This window comes from Tursiops truncatus, chromosome 4 (assembly GCF_011762595.2).
Source record: "Tursiops truncatus isolate mTurTru1 chromosome 4, mTurTru1.mat.Y, whole genome shotgun sequence".
Lineage (NCBI taxonomy): Eukaryota > Metazoa > Chordata > Mammalia > Artiodactyla > Delphinidae > Tursiops > Tursiops truncatus.
This window is the reverse complement of record NC_047037.1, coordinates 126,362,182-126,387,910: the sequence shown is the minus strand read 5'-3', so window position 1 is coordinate 126,387,910 and position 25,729 is coordinate 126,362,182. Positions and strand designations below refer to the sequence as shown.

The 25,729-nt window shown below is 37.8% G+C and overlaps 1 protein-coding gene across 1 annotated transcript in view; it reads left to right on the top strand.

Annotated features, from left to right (window-relative positions):
* The window catches only part of ADAMTS5 (ADAM metallopeptidase with thrombospondin type 1 motif 5), a 51,264-nt gene that overhangs the window by 8,570 nt on the left and 16,965 nt on the right, over positions 1–25,729 (top strand). The window contains exons 3-4 of the mRNA XM_019922266.3: positions 5,330–5,462; positions 17,347–17,514. Of these exons, the coding sequence (XP_019777825.2) occupies positions 5,330–5,462; positions 17,347–17,514 (301 nt within the window). The remainder of the gene's footprint in view (positions 1–5,329; positions 5,463–17,346; positions 17,515–25,729) is intronic.

Genomic DNA, 25,729 nt, shown 5'->3' with positions numbered 1-25,729 from the left:
CAGTGGCATTAGAAGTAGAGAGACAGGGGTCGAGTCAATAAGTGTTAAAAAGAAGTGGATTTGAGTAAATTAATCCCTTCTAGCAGGAGGAATATTGGGGCTAAAGTTTGGGCCAAAGAAGTTGGGGAGATATGCAGGAAATAGTGGACAAAATGGATCATAAAGGTGCAGTTAAAGCTGGCAAGGAAGCCTGGGTTGCATTGTGCAAGGTTTTAAATGCCAGGCTGAGGTTGGCATGCCTTTTAAGTTTTGCAGGAATGGAGGAATCCTATAAGATCTGGGTTCTAAAATGTAATTGACTGCAGCATATAGGTAGGGAAGTCACAGGAGACGAAAGGACCATTTAGAAACCTTAGGTGATAGTCCAGGCAGGAGGGAACAATGGAAGGAACAAGAAAGAGAGGACATCTACATGAGGCATTTGGTAGATGGAGTCAGTGACTTACAGTGACTGATCTGATGCGGCAGGTGAGAGACAGGCAAGTTAATGATGTCACCAGGTTTCTTATCCATCACTTCCAGTTTCTTGCTTTCTGCAATTTCTTTCTCAGTGCATTTTGTATTTTTCTGTGCCTCTAGATTATTGAGTTTCACCATATATACCACAGAGAGAAAGACTGTGTTATTTGTTAAAACCAAGGAATTTGCTTGACCAAGTAGAGATTATGAATGTAAAAGATAAGAGTAATGTCGGGGGAAACACAGGTGATGATTTAACTGCACCTTGGTGAAGTAAGTTCGGGAATTGGAGTGTTTAGATATAGGTTTGAATTGCAGCTCCACCAGTCTCAAGCTTCTGATTTTGGACACTAATGACCCCTGAGCTTTAATTTCTCCATCTGTTAATTGAAGTGTTTTCCCTTAATCTCAACATGTGTGTAGCTGGAACAAACCCATAAACCACCTGGTCCAAGTTCCTAATGCTATTGATGAAGGAAAGTAGTCTCAAAGCATATAAATAATTCACACAATGAATCTAATTAATTGAGTTGAATTTAAAGCATCACTATCTCTTCTCAGCTTCCATCTCCATTCTCCAGAACGACGACTCTTCTGAGCATCTATTCCCCTCAATCTCCAATGTGCTCCATCTTTCCTTTCTCTTCTTCTTATCTCATATTTACCAGGATAAGTTCCCTATCTTGGAACTCCGGGCCCAGGCTACCTTTCCAGCTTCCCCTGTTCATCCTCCACCAGGTCTATCCTGTACTCCAGCCACAAGAAACATGTTGTCATTTCCAAAACAGACCCTGCCTTTTCCCACCCCTGATATATTCACGAGTCTTTCCTTTTTTGAATACCCTTCCTCTAACACTGTCAGACTCCCTTTCATCCCTCAAGATCCAGTGAGCTCCTTTGAAACACCTTTATTGATTCCCCCAAGGAGAGCTTGGCAATTCCTCTTCTGAACTCCCTCAGCAACCCGTTCAATCTGCTTCCTTCTTGACATGTCTTGTTTTGCTCACTAGATCATGATGTTTCTTAAGGGTCAGGATCAGATCTTATTGTATTTATTCACCACACTGTCAGCACTTCACACAGTGTCTGGCAGGTTGTGGACACACAATAATTGTTTTAGGAATAAGTGTACCTGGATCCCTTGGTCCCTAATCCAGCAGAGCTCCATGTTTTTTGTGTTACCTAGTTGTATCCAGAAGCATGGACAGAGACTGCAGAACATGGGTCATTGTCATGGTTGGCCTAACAGACCCTATTAATGTAGTTTCTGCTGAGGTCCAAATCAAGATCTCTGCTATTGGGGGCTGCTGTTTAGGTAACCCTAAATCCCTCTTCACTAGGAATCTGGTAGACAGATAGGTAGATACCTGAGGCTAGTTAAACCCTCTTCTCTGCCCTTCCCTTGAGCTCTGAGCTTGTCCTTACCAGGGGGTAATATCTGCAGAAATAGAAGATGCTGCTATTTAACTCCAGATTCCCCCATACAAGTTACCCTGCCTTCATTTTGGCTGCCGTTACCACAGCTGTGATGATATCTGCTCTTATCAGCCTTCACGTTTCCTTCCTTCCCTCAGCGCATTTATGCTGCCTGAGAGACCAATCTCCCATCAAGACTAGAAATCCTGCGTCTCCTGTTATGCCTTCCACTTTGCACACTCATATCGGCTTGGTTCATTTTCCCCACCCAGTACCGACCACTGGGATTTTCCAAGTTGTATTAGCTTCTGGGCACCTGCTTCTCAAGGTAGCAGACTTTGCTGGCTCCCTCCCCGACCCCACTCCATCCACAAGAATAGATCTGATGTACTGTGAGTCCTCCTAAACTTCACGATAAGTCACAGATACGGCCATATTCATGATCCTCTAAATGACCACCCTTAGTCACCATGTCAGTGACCGCCCTGTCAAGTCTTCGTTGGGCTTGCTGACTATCTCGGCTCTATTTTAGGTACAATGTCCCAGTCCTGGCTTCTGGCCAGGACCACACCACAAACCTACCAGTTAAATCTCTGCATGCTCTTGCAACCCTTACATTTTATTAAATCCTCCATTGCATTGTTGTCTACACGATATCAATATCATGATAAGATATCAATCCTGCATAAAAAGAACCATCTTTAACATAGCAGAGATATAACTTCTCTTCAGATTTACACTGACTAAGCAGAAGAATTCTTGGGAGCACTTTTATTTTGTTTGCCTCTTATGTGGCTACTGTATGTGATTTACATTTCTTTAGTATCCCCTGCTTCCAGATTTGGAAGATAGATGGATGGGTGGACAGACGGAGAGACAGACAGACAGATAGATAAATGCTATTGCCCCAATGGTGTCTTTACCCTTTCTCTGAATTTAAAAAAAAAAAAAATTCTATAAATTTCAAATAAGGTTTGCACCTGTAAATGTTGTTATAAATCACCATCAAAAAATAGACATGAATGTGATGTGCTGTATTCTTAATAATTTGATGCACAAGTTGAGTTTTAATGTAATGGAGTGAACATTGCCTCCCAAAGAAATACAGGCATTCGTTGTATAACTTGAGGAAGAAACCATAACTGAGCTGCCACGGTTTGAAATTGCATGAGTGAAGTGGAAAGGTTGCCAGTTTACATAATTACAGTTACAGAAATATAGTCTGTGGCTATGCAGTCAAGGGTTTAATCAGTGTGATTAAAAAAATAACTGCTTCTGTTCATTATTTTGTCACATGTACAAATTTCCGTGGCAAAGGACCAAATGCATTTAATGCAATTCAAGGATGACAAGGAGGTTTGATGGGCTCTAATGAGCAATTGATTAGCAGTAAACAGAGAGAGATTAAGAATCCACATTAAACTCTATTCAGAACAAGAGGGCCATTTCCATTAGCTGTGGCTGTTCATCCGAGCTTATTAATGAAGTAAGAAGGGGAAACAATTCTTCGGTTTTGTTATTTGAACCCCAAATTGTGAAGATAAACATAAAACACGGTTTAAAAAAATATGCATGTGCAGAAATAACACACAGTGTCCAGTAGTTCACTTAAACCATGACCTGGGCCTTTGGTCTTAAAGCTACTAAAATGACTGGGGGAAAAATGGATTAAAACATGTATTGTACTATATAATTATCTCAAAGACTGATGGTTATGCAAAAGTGTGTTCCAATTTCAATTTTAAAAACTACTAATTTGTTCTCAACAGCTGTAATTTGAGATCCCATGGATGACATATGAGGATACCCAGGAGACATTGGGAGGCTATTGTTGGTTTGGTGACTGGATTCACCAAGGCTACTTGGCTGAGATTTCTACTGTCTGCAGCTATAATAATATGGCGGCCACAGTGCAATTCATCACAGCTGGGATCTCATAATATACGGAACACAATAAGGACCTGAAAATGTACTAGGGAGATCGTAGGGTATCCCTTTTAAATATTATTCACCTTAACTGGACTTCTATGCAGCTTTTTATGCAGAGAAAAGTTAGAAGAGTGTGTTGACATTGACTAGGCGGCATTAGTTATGTAGTAGTAATATCTCGTGCTGGCTTCCTGCAGTCTGTTGAGGTCTTGCTAGCATACAGCATATTAAAGGTATGTGACAATGTTCAGTAAGGCAAAAATCTGTATAGGATAACTATCTTTTCTCTTTGTCCTGGGAGAATAAAAATATTAGCTCCATGTCATCAAAAAAAAAAAGTAAAAAATAAAATTATGTGAGGTCTACATTGCATCTGACTATATGTCAGAATTCACCTCAATTAAGCAAATGTTTGTTGAGTTCCTATTATAAGTCAGGCATTGTGGTAGTTGGAGATACAAAGATAATAACTGCAACAGAGAGAACACTTATTTCAACTAGTAAATAGTCATTTTTCACAGTAATTAATTTTTTTTTAAATTCTTCTGCAGTTATTCACTTATGGCTTTTGCTTTGGATAGAAATATATATACTGTCAATTAATTTTCATTGAAAACAGGAGTCAAATACAAGAAAGTCTAATGTCCATTAATACTCAAATAGCACTTAATGGAAAGCTTATCATTACAAATCTATCATGTCAAAAAATTTGGCTTATATTTTCTCTATATGCTTCGTGATTTAAAATTGTCTTGTTGATGTCTCTTTCATCTAATTTGATCATATTAACCATTAGCGAGGTGTGATCATGTTCCCCTTTGAGAATCTCTTAAAAGCTATGCAATTTCTCTCCAGGAGAACATGTATGCTCATTTATATAAATACAGTATATTACATATATTTTCTGAGAATTGATCAGGTTGAAAAACACTACATTAAACACTGTGGGAAAGAGTGTATACATTTCTGAAGACACAACCTATGAAATTACAACTTAATTTGGCAATTAAGAGATGATCTTTTGAGGAATTACCCTTATAGATTAAAATTTAGTTTCTTACCCAAATTACTGGGAAATTTATATTCTGCCATAAATAGGTGATTGCAATTTGCCCCTGTGATGGAAAACAAATTATTAGACTTGGCTTCTAATAAATTTAGCAGGAATTTAGGTCAGAATATTAAGGCTTTCCTAAGCGTGACTGTATGTGAAAGTGATCCATGGCATATGTACCTGCATATACACAGTACAGCTTTGTTAAGGCTGCGACTGCTATTGTAATGGACAAGCCACAATCTTATGACATCTTTTAAAATGTAATTGAGTCCCTTCTGTGCTTCTGGGACCCAGAGAAGCTTAGAAGAGTCAATGCTATTAGTTTGTCTTTGGAAGGTTTCCAGAGCTGAGCAGGTGATACCATAAACAGATCCCAGTGTTGACATTTGGAGTGAGCAAGTGGCTCTACAAGGTGGCTCCTTCTGGATGTAAATTGATTTTAATGATTTCTTTCTTTCTCCTGGGCAGGATTTATGTGGGCATCACTCATGTGACACCCTGGGAATGGCAGACGTTGGGACCATATGTTCTCCCGAGCGCAGCTGTGCTGTGATTGAAGATGATGGTCTCCATGCAGCCTTCACCGTGGCTCACGAAATTGGTATGCAGTGTCTTTTCTCTTCCCTGGCCAAATCAAACACTTGTAACAGCTGCAACAGGAACCAAAATACTTGGCAATTAATTCCAGATTTCTCCTGGTTCAGATGCAGCATTGGGGATTACATTTGTTTACATTTGTACTTTTAGGGTTAACTAATAAGAGGGAAGGAAAACAAAGTCAGGCATACACAGAAGTTATTTCCTTTCTGTCAGTGCCATTTAAAAATTTAAGAGAAATTCGCTAGTGCTACTGTCTTTTGAAGCATCCATAAAGGACTCAGACAAAATTTGTCACAGTTGACAATGGAATGCAGAGATGTTTGCCTTAGAAGTTACTCTATTGATTCATCCAGGGCTAATCAGTTTGCACAGAAATTCATCAGGCTTTATTCCACTGTGAGTGATAACAGTCAGCTCCTGGAGAAGGTAATCAATAAATTATGGACAACATTCCTGTCTTGTTTTTAATAGCAAAGCAAATGAAACAAAACCTAACAGTTACCAGGGTTGGTTTTAAAGTGTCACTTACCTGGTGACATTAAGAAACTCATCTAAATCCTAAAACTAGAAATTTAGGACTGAGTTAAATATGAAAAATATCCCAGCAATTAGGAATATGTGTTTCCTAATAATTGACCTAGCTACTAGGTATAGAAGAAGTTAATTTAGTACTTAGGATTAAATGTTAGAATTATACCCATCTGGGCTCAGTTCTTGCTAAAGTACTTTCTACCTGTGTCATGCTGGTCTGATTATTTTAAGTCTCTAAGCTTCAGTTTTCATATCTGAAATATAGGCATAATAATGCCTATTTCATTGAATTATTTCAGGGACCAAGTTGGGTAAGTTACAGATACCAGCTGTTATTTATATCCATATACACTTCTGTTTATCTTTTTAATTAACTAGTTCATTTACTTTTTAAAAAATTTTTTTTTGCGGTACGTGGGCCTCTCACTGCTGTGGCCTCTCCCGTTGCGGAGCACAGGCTCCGGACGCACAGGCTCAGCGGCCGTGGCTCACGGGCCTAGCCGCTCCGCGGTAGTTCATTTACTTTTTAATATGTCACATTTTAGCATTATCTTTTTGGAGGCAAAGTATGGCTTGATAGTTATTGTACTTTTTTGCTGTATTTTATTAAGCAGATTGTTTTCTTAAGCTAAAACCATAATTTTAAAATAGAAATTAAACTTTTTTCCCATAATTTTAGTAGGCAAAGAACATTTCACAATGTGTTGATTTTTGGCTGCTATGTTTTCTTTTGGGACTTAAAATAACTTCACATCAAAAGTGTAACTGTATAAGTCAGTATATTGGAGCAGTAAAATAGAAATCAGCACTTAAATGCCAGTTCACATGTATTAATCATGATCTTAATGCTCTTGACTGACACTCTTCTTACCATCTAAGCAAAAAAACACAAACATAACATCTTAACGTAAATAACTGTCCAATAGCATCACTGACAACAATTCAATTTAATACTTTATTAATTGAGCATCTTTAGCTTCAAGATGGAATCCCAGCTCTGTCTCCATGGTCTCTTTTATCTCAGGAAAGAGATTCAGACAATGAGTCTCCATTTCTTCCCTAGAAAGTGAACTAATAATGAATGAGGCATGGGTCTCTGGTGGCTGCACTAGAAGACCTGGTATGTCTGCAAGTGTTTTAAAAACACAAATGCCATTTGAGCTTTGGGGCTGGGATTATGTCTTCACCTCTCTCTTATTCATGCCTATTAAACTCACTGATAAAAAATACAGCCTAACGTTGATCCTTCATTGATATTTATTACATATCTCTGTATGTGCACGAATAAGTGGGAGAAACACAAGAGCCACCTAAGGCAATATTCTGATTTTGCAGCAAAGCTAAGAAGAATTAGTTCAAATACTCAAATACTCAAGACCATTGTAGTGACACAGAGACGACTTAAAAAGTACACCAGTAATTAATCACCATTATTCAGAGTGAGAGAAGTTCCATAAGAAAAGTTCTAAGCCCTGGGTAGGTAGAGGTTGGTTCATCTCACACTGAGTAGAGGAATGATGAGAAATCAGCAACAGTGCTGCAGTGAATATTGGGGTACATGTGTCCTTTTGAATTATGGTTTTCTCAGGGTATATACCCAGTAGTGGGATTGCTGGGTCGTATGGTAGTTCTATTTTTAGTTTTTTAAGGAACCTCCATACTGTTCTCCATAGTGGCTATATCAATTTACATTCCCACCAACGGTACAAAAGGGTTTCCTTTTCTCCACACTCTCTCCAGCATTTGCTGTTTGTAGATTTTCTGGTGATGACCATTCTGACCGGTGTGAGGTGATACCTCATTGTAGTTTTGATTTGCATTTCTCTAATGATTAGTGATGTTGAGCATCTTCTCATGTGCCTCTTGGCCATCTGTATGTCTTCTTTGGGGAAATGTCTACTTAGGTCTTCCACTCATTTTTTAATTGGGTTGTTTGTTTTTTTGATATTGAGCTCCATGAGCTGTTTGTATATTTTAGAGATTAATCCTTTGTCTGTTGATTCATTTGCAAATATTTTCTCCCATTCTGAGGGTTGTCTTTTTGTCTTGTTTATGGTTTCCTTTGCTGTGCAAAGCCTTTAAGTTTAATTAAGTCCCATTTGTTTATTTTTGTTTTTATTTTCATTACCCTGGGAGGTAGGTCAAAAAGGACACATGTACCCCAATGTTCATTGCAGCATTATTTATAATAGCCAGGACATGAAAACAACCTAAGTGTCCAACAATAGATGAATGCATAAAGAATACGTGGTACATATATACAATGGAATATTACTCAGCCATAAAAAGAACAAAATTGGGTCATTTGTAGCGATGTGGATGGACCTAGAGTCTGTCATATAGAGTGAAGTAAGCCAGAAACAGAAAAACAAATATCATATATTAGTGCATATATGTGGAATCTAGAAAAATGGTACAGATGAACATATTTGCAGGGCAGGAATAGAGACGTAGACGTAGAGAACAGACTTGTGGACACAGGTGGGGAAGCGGAAGTTTGGATGAATTGGGAGATTAGGTTTGACATAAATACACTACCACATGTAAAATAGCTAGCTCGTGGGAACCTGCTATATGGCACAGGGAGTTCAGCTCGGTGCCCTGTGGTGACCTACATGTGGGGGGTGGGTGGGGCGGGGAATCTGGGAGGAGGGAGGTCCAAGAGGGAGGGGATATAGGTATACATAGAGCTGATTCGTTTCATTGTACAGCAGAAACTTAACACAACATTGTAAAGCAATTTTACTCCAATAAAAAAAAAAAAGAAGAAAGAAAGAAGCAACAGAGTGGAATTGTGGCATCGACCGCCCATGAGATCATGAGCCCTAAATCCTGACCTTGTGAAAAAGAGATTACAGATTCCATGAAGGAAGGGCTGTTCCTTCAATCCTCTAGTGATCCATTTTTACACATTGACAGCCTCTGGTTTCTTTGTAAAAAAACCACTGTGGCAGTAAATGCAGCTTCTTTGAGGCTGCATTGATCCCCAAGGCAACTGGACTGGAATGAAGAACCTTCCAGCATCATCTTTCCCAGCCCTCCTGAGTTCCTAAACCAAGAGGTTATGCAGGCAGGCAGCAGTCAGAGAGGTAGGAAGCCAGTTGCTAATGAGAACATTTTATTAAAACTGTATATGTACAATAAGAACTTTTTTTTTTCATTTTAACATCTTTATTGGAGTATAATTGCTTTACAATGGTATGTTAGTTTCAGCTTCACAACAAAATGAATCAGTTATATATATACATATGTTCCCATATCTCTTCCCGCTTGCGTCTCCCTCCCTCCCACCCTCCCTATTCCACCCCTCCAGGCGGTCACAAACCACCGAGCTGATCTCCCTGTGCTATGCGGCTGCTTCCCACTAGCTATCTACCTTACGTTTGGTAGTGTATATATGTCCATGCCTCTCTCTCGCTTTGTCACCGTTTACCCTTCCCCCTCCCCATAGCCTCAAGTCCATTCTCTAGTAAGTCTGTGTCTTTATTCCTGTTTCACCCCTAGGTTTTTCATGACATTTTTTTTCTTAAATTCCATATATATGTGTTAGCATACGGTATTTCTTAATAATACAAGAATAGTGGACATAGTTTTATAAGAGAACAACGTGGGAGAAATGTGGGTTTCTTTGCAAAAAAAAATCATACCTAACTCTTTGATGTCTGACTATGCTCTGTGTTCCCTTTAATTTCTTGTTTGGATCATTTCTATTTACGTCTTTAGAATTCTCTGTAATTCATTCTCCAATCAAACAGTGCCTACTTAATTTCCCTTTTTGTATTACATGTGCCCTAATCTGAGAAATTTAAGGTCTGGGAATAGGGGGATATGGATTTAATTTCCCTTTTATAAAGGGATCTGGCTTTCATTCACTTTGTTTTCTAATTGCTTTATTTTTCTTTAATTTCACTTTTCGCCTAAATATTGTGAACATGTGTCATAAAGTATAAGCCTTAAAAATTGTAAAGATAACCTTACAAAATATTTCCTAATCATCTGTATACAATTACAGAGCTTTGCTTCTGCAGCCAGTGTGATCTTGGGTAGTGCAGCTTGCTATTCTGTTTCTAGCGCTTTATTTTTAGATTGTTGCTTGAAGCCATCAGCTTGAATTAACTATGCTCTGGATTCTAATTCTACTCTGTTCTTCTTATGTAATTTCCTCCCTTCCCTTTTATTAGACATTTACTACTTTCCAAATTTGGAGGTTACATATCCAGGCTACATATGGTGATAAAATGACGTTGTGAAACCTCAGTTTTGCCAGAGTGTTTTGAATTCGCTTCAGTCCATTCCAAAATGAGCAATTTGCTTCATGCATACAGTGTAAATACATTCCTGTGCTCAAAACATAAGCTGTGGAGAAAATTTCCAGGCTGTTCCCATGATCTTTCTACTTTATTTCTTCTATAAGAAGTGAAATGATATATTTGATTAATACTTTTATTAACAGATTTAAATTCCATTTCACATGGAATGTCCCACTCACTGCTTCCTCTTTCTGTACATAGTGGTTTAAAATACAAAGTCATTATAGTTGAATAAAAAGTTTTTTTGTTCTTTTACTCCCTTCATCAAAAAATGCCCCTACATTGAGAATTATGTAAAATGTCAATAAACAGAGGCAAGCCTGAAGTCCTTATCTTGTACGTTTTCTATCCATGATGTTAAAGTCATAATGAAGTGACTTAAATGAACAGTTCTGAAAAGTGACTCTTCACGTGCCACGTGTAAACGGGAGCACTTCTCTTTTCCTGCTAGTTCTTTCCAAAAAAAGAGCTAGATTCTGGAGATGCATAGTCAACTGATGTCAATACAGGCTTCTGGAAAATAGAGTTTGATGCGTCTAGACTCTGCCTAGACAGTAACAAATTGCCTGCCATCTTGCTATGTGAGGGGCACGTCAACACTGAGTAAATTGTTAGGACGTTTAAGAAAGTTGTTTGAAACTATCAAGAACGCAGTCCCCCATCCCTGGACCTTGGGTGGAGGTAAGAATTTTTACAATCCAAATGTGAACTGTAGCAAGTTTCAAGTGAATGTAAGTTTACATTTGGAGTTTATATTTTTAACTTGTCAAACTTTTATTATCAGCTTTCAATAATAAAGATTTCACCTGCTGTACACATGGCTCTCCCAACATAATAATTTTACTGATGTTAGGCCAGCTTCTAATGTGCTAGGGGGAGCAATCTGATTTTATTTAGACTAATGAAATCCATAATTTGCAAACAGGTCGAAGCTTAACCTTAGAGTAGTTGATTATAAAATGTGCTAAGTGAATCTCTCCACCATGAAAGTCTCCAAAATGCTTCCTAAGCTAAAATCAGGCAAAGTGTCAGGGCCAAATATTCAGCTGGAGGCTTAGGAAGTGGTCGAGACACAACAGTATGGCTGCACATGTTTTGCTGCAGTTGGAGTGATTCTCTGCGGTTCTCTGGTTATGTTGATCTGCATGTGACTCTGCTCCCACCGATGATTAGATTAAACGAACCCATGTTTTGAAAAGCTGCAGAGGCCCTGGAAACACCATACACCAAAGCCAAGTGCACAGAATCAGATGTCAGGACTGACTGTGAGATGTGAGGTAAAAGGAAGCTAGGTTTAAATTTGGTATTTACCCTCAAACCCATAGCTTTAATCAACATGAACTGAGCGTTTTTTTCTGTCCAGTTTGGAGCAATGCCACACTGTGTCTTTCTTGGCCCCCAGATGAAAGGTGGGAATAGGTCTTTGCTCCATGTCCGGAGGCAGCATTGAAAGATTTAGCGTTTAGTATCAGTTGGTTTGTTTTTAAATCAAATCCCAATTCGTATTTCTCTAGGGGAGGCCTGTAGATTGTCTGTCATGTGTGTGGAAAGCCAACAAGTTGAAGGTGGCATAAAATAAATATATCACACACTTAATGAGTGATTTTTCCTTTATGAATAGAAAATTTTGCCTTCTCTCACAAATCAAGAGTGTCTAGTAATATCAAAATTTATCAAAGACTAGAATACCCATAAGTAAAGTTATAACAAAACCAAGATATTAGTGAGAACAATGAAGTTAACTAACTATCACTGGGTATTTATGTTTGTCAAGCACGTATTCTAAGCACTTTGCATCTTTTATATCCTTTAAGCCTCACAAAATCCCATGAGGTACGTACTATTAATGAGTCACCCAAGAGGGGACGCTGATACACAGAGAAGTTTCAAAACCTGTCTAAGGTCAACAACTAGTATACTGCTTGGGGAAAATTTGAACCCAGTTCATCTGGCTATAGAGCCCAAGATTTGGACACTATCCTATAATGGTTTACTAGTGTTCCTTTTGAAGGAGATAATCCTGAATTTGATTCAAAAGGTTATTGACACAGCTATTTATAAGGTGAAAAAATTTGTTTTCTTCCTTCTAAATTACATCATTGATATAACGTTTAGCGTTTATGTTTAATGTTTTGAAATGGAAGTTTTAAAAGTTTTATCACTGCTACATAAGGATTTGCGTTTGAATAGACACGTAGGATCCAATTATTGGAGCTCCTGGTTTCCTTCACCAAGGAGTCTAGATTCTGATCCCATGTGAGCTTTTGACTCTCTTTTCAACCTCTGGCAAGACCTTCCTGCATCTCAATAATCTTAACTGGAAAATTAAGTAAAAATAAAAACATCACGTCATTAAGAGACAGATGCTTCATCTGAGCAGTGCTTTCTTAAGTAAACACATGACAGAGCTTCTTGTGACATTTTTTAAAGATGTGGTGCTGTGTCTCCTTGTCTATTGGTCAGTTTGGGGTCAGGAGACAAGAGCTTGAAATTCTGTTCAATGTACAGACCAAAGTTTAGAAAAACAACCCAATTTCCCTCCTGAGGTTAATGTTATAAGTCATCCCTAGTTGTACGGTAATAACTGAGTTGGATAAGAAGCTGAACCAACATTTTCCTTTAAAGTAATGTGTCTTTACCCGGGTGTCCATTATCTCAGATTTTAGAACACCAGATTCACTTGTGAATTTAAGGAGACAAGATGCTTTTTAAATCTACATTGTGAATGTCCAAGATGAAATTTATTTAATGAAATGTCACCCATTTACCAATTTTAAAAGACGATTACTGTCCTAGAAAAATTATCAGGAGACTAATTGTTTGCTATTTCTGAGCTAACACTAAACTCAGACTCCTACCCTACAGACTTTGCTTTAATGTAATTTACCATGAAACCCATTTCCTTAGCATAATTCAAATAAACTCCTTCCTGAGGTTATTTTGTGTGACGGGCACTCAGCAGGACTGTTGTATTTATGACATGATTTAATATCTATTAATATATGTGTATATGTATAGCTGATTCACTTTGTTATAAAGCAGAAACTAACACACCATTGTAAAGCAATTATGCTCCAATAAAGATGTTAAAAAAATTTTTTAAAAAAATAGTAGGTCAGTATTTTATACAGAAGCCCGTTTAATTTACACCTTGAGTTTTACTAATGATTTCAAACAGCAACACACAATTCTGGAGGCTGCATCACTTGGGAAAATACTGAATTGGACCCCTGCATTACTCTCTAAATTTTACTGTGACTTCTGTAATACTTAAAAAAAAAAAATTTAGTGTGTGAATATACAAATGCCATTAACAAACTCACCCACTACATAGCTGTGTTTAGTCCTTAATTCTGTCGGGATTTTAGGCGAGAAATGGCTTCCAATAACAGGAGTCAAGAACTAAAGATTCACTAAGAAAGATATTATTGTAAATAAGATTGCCTAACTTCATTAAGGCCAACAAACCGCTCTTCAATCTTTTGCATGTCTACTGTTTACAAATGGTTCCAAATACAAATGCTAATGCTTCCTTGCAGTGAGTCTTTGGGACCTCTGCTTTAAACCCAGACCTTGAATTGTGGTCCTTAATCCATATCAGCCCTGTCCTCTCACTCGGATTTTTCACATCCTATTTTACTAAGGTAGCTTGGTTGAACTTCCTCAGATCTCTTCCTTTACCTTTTCCAAATTGACTTGAATCTTCCTCTTTTCCTATACCTGGACTAGAGAAAGAAGTATCTCCTCTGTCTTTCAAGGGAAAGAATCGCCTTTCTCTGTGGCTTTCTGGAACCCCTTGCCCTGACTCCTCCAAGACCTCACCCCTCAACTAACTCTGGTCTGCATTGCTCTAAAAACTCATCATAAAATACATTTTGATTAAAAAACAATACATTATTTTAGAAGTTGTCAACATTTTCTCCAACATTGTTTTATTCTCTGTGGCACACGTGTTTAAATCTCAGCTGCACTAATCCTGCCCAAGGCTGCTTGTGGGAGAAATCCTTAATCTCTAATCTTTAAACATTTCTGTGGATGATTTAGGAACAGTCTCTCACTGGAAAAGTCACTCCTAGGCAATCAGTGACATCGTGATAAATTCTGATTAAGCTCTTCACAGCATTTCCTTAAAATGTGTTGTTGTCAGCCATGACATTACATTTGAAATTTCCTAGATTCCAGAATTTTCTCTGTTAATAAGCTTTGAATATCATAATGTGTGATCTCTAATGTAAGTGTCCCTTGAAAATAGCATATGCTTTTATATGTAACTTGTCATTTCAGGGTTCAAAGATATTGGCAGATTTCAGACTGACATTAGGTGTCCTAGCTTAATGATTGGGGGAATCACATTTGAAAATGCCATTTCTTTGGCCGCTCACAGCCTTTAGTATGCCTATCACGTCTCTCCAGAAGAGCTTCCAGACATCACTCACATTGTTCTTCCATTTCAATTCCTCTTCAGCTCCTGAAGGGAAATCACATGGGTCTCTCTTGCTGTGCCCTGGTTCCAGCTCCTGTGGCACTGGCTGCCTGTTTCTTTGGGTGCCTAAACGTTCTTCACATTGCCCATGACTCTCTTTGTCCTTGGGAGAGCATACCTCTCCCAGCCAGCTGACAAGCTTTCTTCATGGAAAACAGAACTTTCCTCCTCCCTCCAAGGAGTCTGTCTCTCTCAACTGACCCTCAGGCAGTCCCTTTCTGACTGACTCTTGGAGATCTTACAAAATTCACATCTCGTCTCAGCTCTTGCTAAAGTGGAACTGAGATGTGTTCATGCCCAGAATGGCAATTTTTTCTGATGGCCATCTAAGCATTTCTTGTATGTATCTTCAGCAACAAGTAAATTACATTGATAAATTAGCAATTTAGGGGCCAGAGAGCATGCCAAAAGATTCATTAAAAGAGACCAAAATATCTTAAAATAAATTGCTTTGCTTAGATGATTGATATTTAACATTACAGCCTTCACCATTCTGTATAAAAGAAAAAATGGAGGTACTCTCCCAGGTCCCTCAAAGCGAATTTGGTGTTTACCACCTGGCTTGTATTTAAATCGGAAATCTAAAATTTAGCCTCCAAATGAAGGGAATATCTCTTGATGCAGTAATACAAAGGCATATAAAAAGTGCTATTTATTTAGATACATTTGGAGGAAAAGACTATTACTCCATTAAATAAATATAAATATCTTATGAAATCGAGTGCAAAGATCACATTTTTTAAAGTAGAAAACCTGGATTCATATTATAGAGGTCCCCTTAGGCCACTTTCCCTTTCTCTTCTATGCCAGGGGGGAAAAAACTCAAGTATGAAGCTTCCACACTAATGCCACAGTGTTAGCTGATAAACATTCTATATTCTCAACAGTGTGTGATGTACTAAGTAACTTCTAGCAGTTTTGAATAGGACATGAATGAAAGGTTCTATTCTTCTGTGAGTGCGGTGAAAAACTCAACATACCACCCCAAAATTGGACGAGCTGCTTCCAGTCTTCTTTTGCATGTTACTTGGAAGATATTTTACATACTATGATGGGCATTTATGCTCCTGACCAAATAGAAAGTGAGTGGTGGTGAGAGGGTTTCCCACAGAGAACTGACTAGCCTAGTAAATGCTACTGAAGTACATAACTGCATAAATAGCATCAAAATGTGGAGCCTTAGAAGGTCACCGAGCCCTGGCCACTTAACTTCAACCACAACATCAACCAGCTGCTCAGTGGACAATTTTGTTATGAGGTGTTAGTGATTTAACAAGTTGGCCAGCAGTAGTTTGGCATAAAAAATTTCATCTCTGTTGGGTTTTACTGTTGCTCACTGGACTTTTTCTTGGCAGAATGGACAAAGTTCCTGCCATTGGCATTTAGGAACCCAAGGAGAATGCAGTAATCACTTTTCTGTGGTATTTTCCACATTCTTTTTTGGTGGTTTGTGTATGATTCTATAAAGCTTTGCAGAAAACACTACTAGGATGACTTGTCTACCTTTTTAGAGTCTCTCCAAACTGTTGTCCTGGATTTTTTTCAACAATATTTTAAATTTATTGGAGAATGCATTATACCTTTAGACTATGTGAAAATTAATCTTATGTAATCAAAAAAATTTAGTCAGATTATAAGAATGGGGTATGTACTCTGTGAAATAATACCTAGCTTGATAGAATGGGAAAGGCAGTGTGGGATTGCACAGAGCGTGTTTGGTAGACTTAAGCACAAGCACCACCTGAGTAGTTGTGGACAATCACTTACCTTCTCAGTATTTTCTTTCTCTCCAAGTGCTAACACTCTGTAATGGGCATCTTGGTGCTTTAGACATTTCTTAAGTGTAAGTGAGTATATCTTCAAAATATACCATTTACTTGTGGGACTAGTATACCTTCACAACTCACTAAATAACTAAAAGAAATGGGAGTGAAGCAAGCTTACATATGCATGGAAACAGAAGTTTACTTGAAATCTTTTTTTTTTTTTCTCCTCTAGTCATCTCTTTTATGGCTACCTATTTACTTGGCCAAGAAAATAGAAGTCACTGACATTCAAATACCATCTATTAAGTGTTTGTAACTTGCAGAACATTGAGTTAAATACAGATTTTTTTCAACAGTGGATGGCGGGGGTAGGCTGGGGGATGCTCTCTGATCTCCTGCGGCTTATAGTTTGTCAGAGAAGATGGAAAATTAGACAAGCATTCAAAATAATATGTAGTGAGGGCTATGACATAATCCCACAGTTGCCTTGCAAATTCTAGATTCTAAATAAGGCCTGTTTCTACATATCCTTGAGCATGTGTGATCCAGATGGATTATAGGAACATCTACTCTAGTGTAATTTTTCAGTTTTCCTCTAAATATTCACCAGAAGTGACCACTCTGACTACATGCAGCTTTAATTTACCTGGGGGTCCAGGCTCTGTGTGAAAAGGCAGTTAAAATAAACTCATATACAATTGGGAGGAAAAAAGTCAAGTGCGAGTATAATTGCCACAGAAAAGTAGAAATACAAAAATCACTCATTATTTGCACTTCATTTGTTCTGTCCCTTAGGACATCTACTTGGCCTCTCTCATGACGATTCCAAATTCTGTGAAGAAAATTTCGGTTCCACAGAAGATAAGCGCTTAATGTCTTCCATCCTAACCAGCATTGATGCATCCAAGCCCTGGTCCAAATGCACCTCAGCCACCATCACAGAATTCCTGGATGATGGCCATGGTATGTATAGTTCCATAGGCTCAGAAACAAAACTTGGAATTATTGCAAGTTGTACTTCATTATGTCCTCGTGATGTTCACCTTACCCTCTAAGACAGTGGTTGCTTAGAAAGTGTCAGAAAAAGGAACAAGGGGACTGTCTGTTTGTGTGTGATGCCAACGTCCTCAGTGGCATTATGGCAATGGTATTTTTGCTTTTGAATTACAAAGTTCAAAGAGAAGCAATGTGGGAGACCACACAGAATGCCTAGCCAGTGCCCTGAAAGCCTGGCTTTTATTCCCTCTTTCACCACTAGCTTACTGTGAGAACATTGGCAGATAATCTTGCTTCCCTGCTATTAATATGACTCTCAGAATTATTTGTTACATCCTTATTATAGGGGTGTGGTTAAAATGTAGGTGACAGTTCTGTCAGATTCTCTTTATGGCGACATAAAACCAAAAATGGAAGCTCTTTAGATTTGCATTCACTAAAAAGTTTGGTTTCATCCTGACAGCCTGTTTTCCTGAAAGTGGAGTGAAAACTGCAGAACAGGAATAGAAAAATCAATCTGAATGGTGAGAAAACAGTTTAAGAATTTCAAAAGAAAATCCTTGGCTTTATCCCCTAAGTACAGTTCAAGAGCACAGCACATTTTATTAAGTTCTGCAAATCTAGGATTAGTGCTGTAAATTATATAAAAATACTAAGGAAGTCACAGTTTTAGAAATAATAAATTCTGACCCTTAAGTAATCTTTGAAACAAGCTGTTGCTAATTTCCTAGCATTCCTTGTTACCTTAAAATATTAGAAACACAGGAGAAGAGATGAGGTAGAGTTGGAAGAGATCTTCAGAGACCACAGAGTTCAAGTTTCTCATATTACAGAAATGGACATCTTCTCATTCCTTTTTTTTTTTTCTCTTAAAACATGTCTCTTTCTAAAACTGGTGGTTGAAGTGAATGTGACAGAAATTCTTGATCATGATAATTGTTCACAAATTTATCTCATGATGTATGGTTCAAAGTTAGATAAACAGAATCTCCAATAGCTGTTTTTCCTTGTTCCACAAAGTTTATGGCTTGAATTTTTTGTAACTTCATAGTGAGTTGGCCATCTTGAGCTTTGGCTACATAATTACACAACAATTAATAAATTCAGTTTTTTTCAGACAAAAAGAAATTCCACTACACAGTTCTTTGCTATCTTGTAGCCAAAATGTTCATAAACTCATTTTTGCTACGTTAATGGTGAACTGGTAATGCTTTAGTTACTCTCAGCTACTTACATTTACTATTCCTGAAAACAATCCACACCCATCTTGCTTTAAAATTTCCCTTAATACAAAATAAATGTTCTTTGTTAGTTGAAATGATGGCCTAATATCTTGATGATTCAGAAACAATATCAAGAATCAATGTATTAGGTTTTTCCTAGACTAATATAAAGTGGTAATTTTCTGTTTAGTTAGCCCAGTTTAAAATGCTGATTAAATGCTGATAGAGTCCTGGAGTGAATGCTTACCTAATTACCTGCCTACCTACATTGATCAAGTCCATATCTAATAACGTTCCTCTTGGGTGGAATCTTAGTTTCCACTCTTAGTATTACTTTTACTGTTTTTCTTCAAGTTTCCTAAAAATGGAATAACATTAATATTTCATTTCAAAATCACACATTACTCATTCCAAAAGGTTGAGCTAAACTTTGAATCACTAAATGAACAGATTTAGTTGCTAAGGCAGCAAATACTTATGGCTAAAATTGAACCAACTTTTTTTTCCTTGTGTAAGTATTAGGTCAGCTAATTACAATGCTGTGCAGAATTTTGTTCCTATTGCCATATTTCTGGAATGATTCATTTATTTCATGTTTGTGGAATTCATGATTTTACTTTCCATGCAGTAAAGACGCTCCCAGTATTGTTTTCATTTTTTAAACATTATCTCTGTATTTAAAAGAATCTACACTCAGATTTTTTTAAATTTTACAACAAATTTTATACATCTTTCTGTGTCTACTCCAAAGGATCTCATGGTAGATAACAGCCAAAACCATACTTTTGCTAGAAATAGGTCTTATTCATTTGCACTGAGGAAATCACATCTGAATTCCCCATTTATATGTTAAATAAATAAATAAATTCAGTTACCAACATTTGTCGGACAGGAAATTCTCATAATATATTCATTCATTCATTCCTTTCATCATGCCTAGGCTCTCTCACATTTGAATGTGTTGGTTAGGCAGTCTTGTGTTTTAACTGCCCCATCCCACCAAAAACTTCAATTTTATCAGTAGCCTATAGTGAGTAAAGAAATTTCAGAATGATGAGAATCTAAGAAAGGCACTGTAGCTGTGACACAGTGGCAAAGTTCAATTACATTCATTTCAAAACAGACGCAGAACTGAAGCTACAATACTCTCTGTAGCACTGTCATTTACACTTGAATTTAAATAATTTAATAACTTTTAGATTGCAACCAAAAGCTGACTTAAGTCAGTTAAAGCCAAAGTATGACAATAGGAACTAATCAACAGGATTTTCAGATGGTGGCAGTTCTGACATTTCAACTCCAGATCTTAGGAGAGAACCAAGGGGACAGTCAAAGCCCAAGATGATGGAAAAACAAACAAAAACGCAAACAGAATACATCTTTGTTCGAAGACTAAGCTGATATCATATCATCAAACCTTTTCAATTTACGCGTAGGGAGCTACTCACATTTGCAAGCAGAGCCCATTCATTCATATGTAGTAGAAATAGTTCTACTATTTTTCTGTTCTAATTTTCTAGGCCACTAACTATTTAGAGCAAAAAAAAAAAAAAAAAAAAAAAAATTAGTCACTTGGGTGCATAGGGGATGCCAGACAGGTAAGCTGAGAGAAAGAAGTAAAATCATTTGACAATAAGAGAGAAACCAGAGAGCTGTAAAAAGTAGCCCTGAAACAGTAAAAGCACAGTGGTCTGGCACCATGTTCCAGAAGGTCAGAAACCCTCTTACCCCATTATTGTATCCTGCTGAAATCCCTCAAGATTTCAGCAGGATACAATAATTGATACTCAGAAAAGAAGTGATTTTCTGTTATTTAGGAAGGTTAAATTAGGACACTCATATAAAAGGCAGCAAAGCTATTGATGTTTTTAGGTAGATAGTCTCACAAAATGGATACAATTTTTAGGTGGTGTCTAAAGACTACATTACCTAGAGAATCCATTTATGTAATAGCTTATCTGTCTTGTTCCCACCTCCAGCAATGCTGGAGAAATGATGTCTTAGAGTACAATTAAATTTGAATCATTTCATTTGTTTTTAAAATTATTAGCCATAAGTAGCCAGACATGTGTAGCACTCTACCACTGCCAAATTTAAATTTCCTAATATTGAGTGTTTCCCGTTTTAGTTCCAACAAGAAATATGCAGCAATTAGGTTATGGTTGAAAAGTCAGTGTGCACATTCTAAAATAACTGGGCCTGCAGATTTGTGATTCAGAAAGGAAGAAGCCATGTCTTATGGAGACTACCTCCTCCAACTCAGCCTGGCCAAGATACTTGCAGACTTCCTGCCGTGTTTATACAAGTTAGCTCTAGGCAAGCTGGCTAGGAGTATGATCCTCAAAAATAAAGGTAAGCACTGGCAGGGAAACTGTTCAGCAAAAACAGTTATTAAATTTCTTTTCTCAAATGTTTAGTAACCATGAAGCCAAAAACAATAGCCCTGTCTGCTGGATCCCTCAGTTCACAGTGCCAGGTGATAAGAAGGACCACTGCCTAAGCAGACACAGCTCAAGAACACCCAAGACACAGGCTGCTAAGGAAAATCTAAAGACAGCTTTGAAAAATTCATATTTCAAGAGCTAAGTTTACAGCCACTTACTGAACACAGAACTTTGGAGAGAAAGTGGTATTAGAAAACCAATTCTCTGAATCTTTTGTTAAGTGTAGACAGTGAAGCTAGTAATAAGACCTTAACATTCAGTTTTTAAGGCCCTACTCATAAAATTCAAGGCCCATGATGGTATTCTCTTTATTTTCACAGTAAATATGTTCTTTAACATGGTCTGTGAGTAAAACATGTTCTTTAAGTCCACAGTGACCCATATGTTTAAAAAGCTATGCTTCATCCTTTAACACAGAGAATTTTTAATCGAATTTCCTTGGCATCACATCTGCTAAACAGTGTACTACAAACAGATCCCTTGAATTACTTTGGTCAGCAACCACTGTCTGTGCCTTTGTCATTGCCCAAGTTAGTTTATTCGTCACTGAACCCATAATGCATCAGTGACTCTTTTAAACATGCAAATAAAGACCTTAGAAAAGAGTTGCAAGACCAGGGAGATGATGCTAAAAGAAGAAACTTTGCAATGTTGTGAGCCTTCTTTGAATGAGTTTCATTAGGTATATTCATTGATTTTTCCTAGGCCAAGGATATTTGGACCAATTCGTTTTCTGTTTTTTTTGCCACACCATGCAGCTTGCGGGATCTTAGTTCCCTGACCAGGGATCGAACCCGGCCCCCGGCAGTGGAATCGCAGAATCCTAACAACTGGACCACCAGGGGATTCCCTGTTTGGGCCAATTCTTATTTTCAGTGTGCGTGTATTAAAAAGGAAGAGAAGACAGAAATAACTACAGTGCTAGAAACGGGGCGGGTTGGGGGAATGAGAAGAATAAAGAACAACCAACCTTCATCTGATGTTTCATTTATCATTAATATGAAAGACAAACAGTGCTAGAAGTCAGATATAAAAAAACAAAGATTTTTCTGCTCCATTTCCTGGAGGCATGGCATACCTTCCATCACCCCAAGTGTACTTTGTGGCCATAGAGAGACTACCACTTTCTTTCCTTTATTTATCCATCTCAGATCACTGGCTCTTACTTTTTAAATTTTCTACTTTACTTATAACCTAACAGTTAACTTAGCATTTAACTTAACATGGATGGTGAAACCAAATATGTGATGTGCACACATTTTCATTGTCTTTCTTTTAGAAACAATCCATCTATAGACGCAGAATGTTAAAACAAAAGGAAGGAAGGAAGGAAAGGAGGGAGGGAGAGAAAGAGGAGGAGAGAAAAGGAAAAAGAACTTGGCAATTTTGTGGAACAGAATAAACAGACAAACTGTCAGCAGCAAAGCCCAGACAGGATTTCAGGCTAAGATAAATTTTAAAATATGTGAAGATATGGTTGAGAATAAAAGTAAAACAGATTAAGAAAAGTCAACAATAGATTGGACACTTTTAGAGGTCAATATAAAAGATTCTAAAAGACTGATCAATTTCCTCTCTCAGCCCTCCCCCAAATTGTACATATTTTTTAGATGAAAAGTGTATATCCGACCCACTATTACTTAAATCTTAAATATTTCATATCGTGAGATTCGAAATCAGGCTTTATATTGATTTTTTTATGGTTGTCCCTTGGCCCAAGTCTCCCCTTTGGTAGCACTGTCTGTACCTATTTTATTGCCAAAGGACATAATTCAACACATAGATGGAATGGATAGACTGTAGATTTCACTGTTAACAGAAACTAATGCAGCAACAAATCCTAATGTTGAGAGCATTAAAGTAATAAATGAATAGCAAATCTGAATAAGTCATTTTATTTTAAGTAAGAAAAGTTCATCTCCAAATGACCTCTAAGGGAAAACCATAGAGCTAAGATATCTCTCTTTTTTAATAGCCAAGTAAATATGTTATACATTTTTAAAACTTATACTTTGGTATTGAGCTTCATAAAGAGAGGCCACATCTTGGAGCCTCCTTTGTCATAAGCCGATTCCAAATTGCATTGTACGTTTCTTTTCACACATCATACATCATCAGGGAGGTAGAGGAGGTATCAGTGACCGCATATCCACGGAGAGGTGCTGAGTTATTTCAGCATGGGAGAAACGAGGTCAACCCATGCCACATGCACCCACACATGTTAAAGACTTCCCAGCTAATATTTAGTTACCCAGTCTTACAGTCTGTGCTTTTCAGTAAAATTTAAAAAAAGAGAAAAGTTTCTTCAAACAGCACTTTTGGAGAACTGGAAAGCATTCTTGCTGCCTCAGAGATCTGTTGACAGTCTTCTACCATCAGCAGTCCGCTATGCATTCCCTGGTTTACACAGGCTCTTTTTTATGTAGCAAGGAAGATAATGCTTTTCCCGGAGTTCCAAAGGGCCTCATCTCACTTTATCTTCTAAACAAAGCTTAGTGAGGTTTTACTATCATTCCTTCCTATTGACTTGCTGTTGATGTTTTTCTTTTAACTTAATGTTTTTCTCCCCAAGTTCTCTTTGGCTGGATACTGATTTTTAATGCTTTTTCTGGCTTGCCTTAAGAAGCTTTACCTCTTCAAACGTTCTGGCTCAGAAGTTAAGTAGGAACTTTGCTCTTTATTCATTTTCATATAATGCCTCCAACACAGATTGACAAATTTCAAGGTATTCGCTTTGAAGAAACTTGAGTGTAGTTGTAAAAACATTTGCAGTATACTTAAAATGTGCTGAATATTCCATTTCTCAGTGGAAAGTAAGATTTAAACATGGTTTTCTTTTGTTGAATAAAAAGAATGACTTGAATACATCTGAAATGTTGTTAAATATGTTGGGCATAGTACCAATAGGATTGTTTTCTATTTTTCTGGTCCCCCCTTATAGCTCTGTGAGCTAATTTTACCCTTCCAGTGTCACAGTGAGGAGAGAAACATTTCACAGATCTTAAAAATAAATTAGGGAGCAGTTAACTAATTTGGCCAAGAACACTCAGCCATTTAGTGTTTTGCCAGAATTAAACTTTAGACCAACTGTTTCTTCCTTTAGCTACCATTTAAAGGATCCCTACACATGCCTGCCCTTTAGCAATAAAATAAGCAATCTATCCACATGCTCAGCAGAGGCAGGATGGGCCTCTGAGCATAAAACCCTAACAGCTATGGGACCTTGGGTAACTGATCCATCTTTATATTCCTCAGTTTCCTTATCTGCAAAATAAAACAATGAAAGAATCTGCTTCATAGTGTTCTCGTAAAGATTGAATAAGCTAATACATTTAAAGAACCCGTGTCCCCTGCATCGGCAGGCAGACTCTCAACCACTGCGCCACCAGGGAAGCCCCAATTATTTTTAGTATTGTTAATAATCAGTGTGTAAATCTTAAAATCAAGTAGACAGAAAAACACCAGAACTGATGGGCAATATGTAAGCTCCTGTATGAAGAGAAGAAGTTGAAGGAGTTAACTCACTGGGAAGGGATTTCTTAGGGAAGCTTTTCGGGGAAGGTGAGGCACATTTCAGCTTCTGAATTTGCACTGTTCTATGTCAGCTTCTACTGACCTCCCCCGCCATCCCTTTATAATCCCCACATCACTACGTACTGAGAGCACCAACTTGTTTGTGACAGACACACTCCAAAGACCCAACAAATATCAACTGCATTCAATAACTGATACAAAGGGGAGAAAAAGGATGCAAAGAGTAAAAAAATGGGCCTAGTCCCAAGTTATCAAAGATGTTTTCTTTTCTCCTCCCACTGCTCCTGATATGTGATGCTTGAAAGCTCTTTATTAAAATTCTTTCAGTCTAAGAGAAAGACTTTATTTCCTTCAGTTTATTGGGAGACCTTTAGGGGCAGATCTGGGTCATTTTTCTGTATCCCTAATATCTAGTATGTTTGCTAGAACATTGTAGGTGCTAAGCAAATGCTGGTTGAGTGCAGGAATGAATGAGGCATCCACTTGTTTATTACTTATGGAATTAATGGAAAGGTGACATGGATGGGGGATGGGTCCCCCCCGATGCAGGGGACACGGGTTCGTGCCCCAGTCCGGGAGGATCCCACATGCCGCGGAGTGGCTGGGACCGTGAGCCATGGCTGCTGAGCCTGCGTGTCCGGAGCCTGTGCTCCACAGCAGGAGAGGCCACAACAGTGAGAGACCCATGTACCGCAAAAAAAAAAAAAAAAAAAAAGAATGGGGTAGTTGGAAGTGGAGAAAGGGATATAGAAAGGGTGCAAGGACAAACTCTGTTTCTCAAAGTTGTAAACACCTATTTATTATTATTGTTGTTGTTATTGTTATTATACCCACTATCTTATTTCCTCTAGGTCCAACCCAGTTTCTGTTAGTCCCTCAGCACAATGACTATTTTCACAGCTAATTATTATGAAATAATTTTATTTAATCAAACCACTGCACATCATTATGTATGCCCCAGAGCACATCATCCATGGGAAA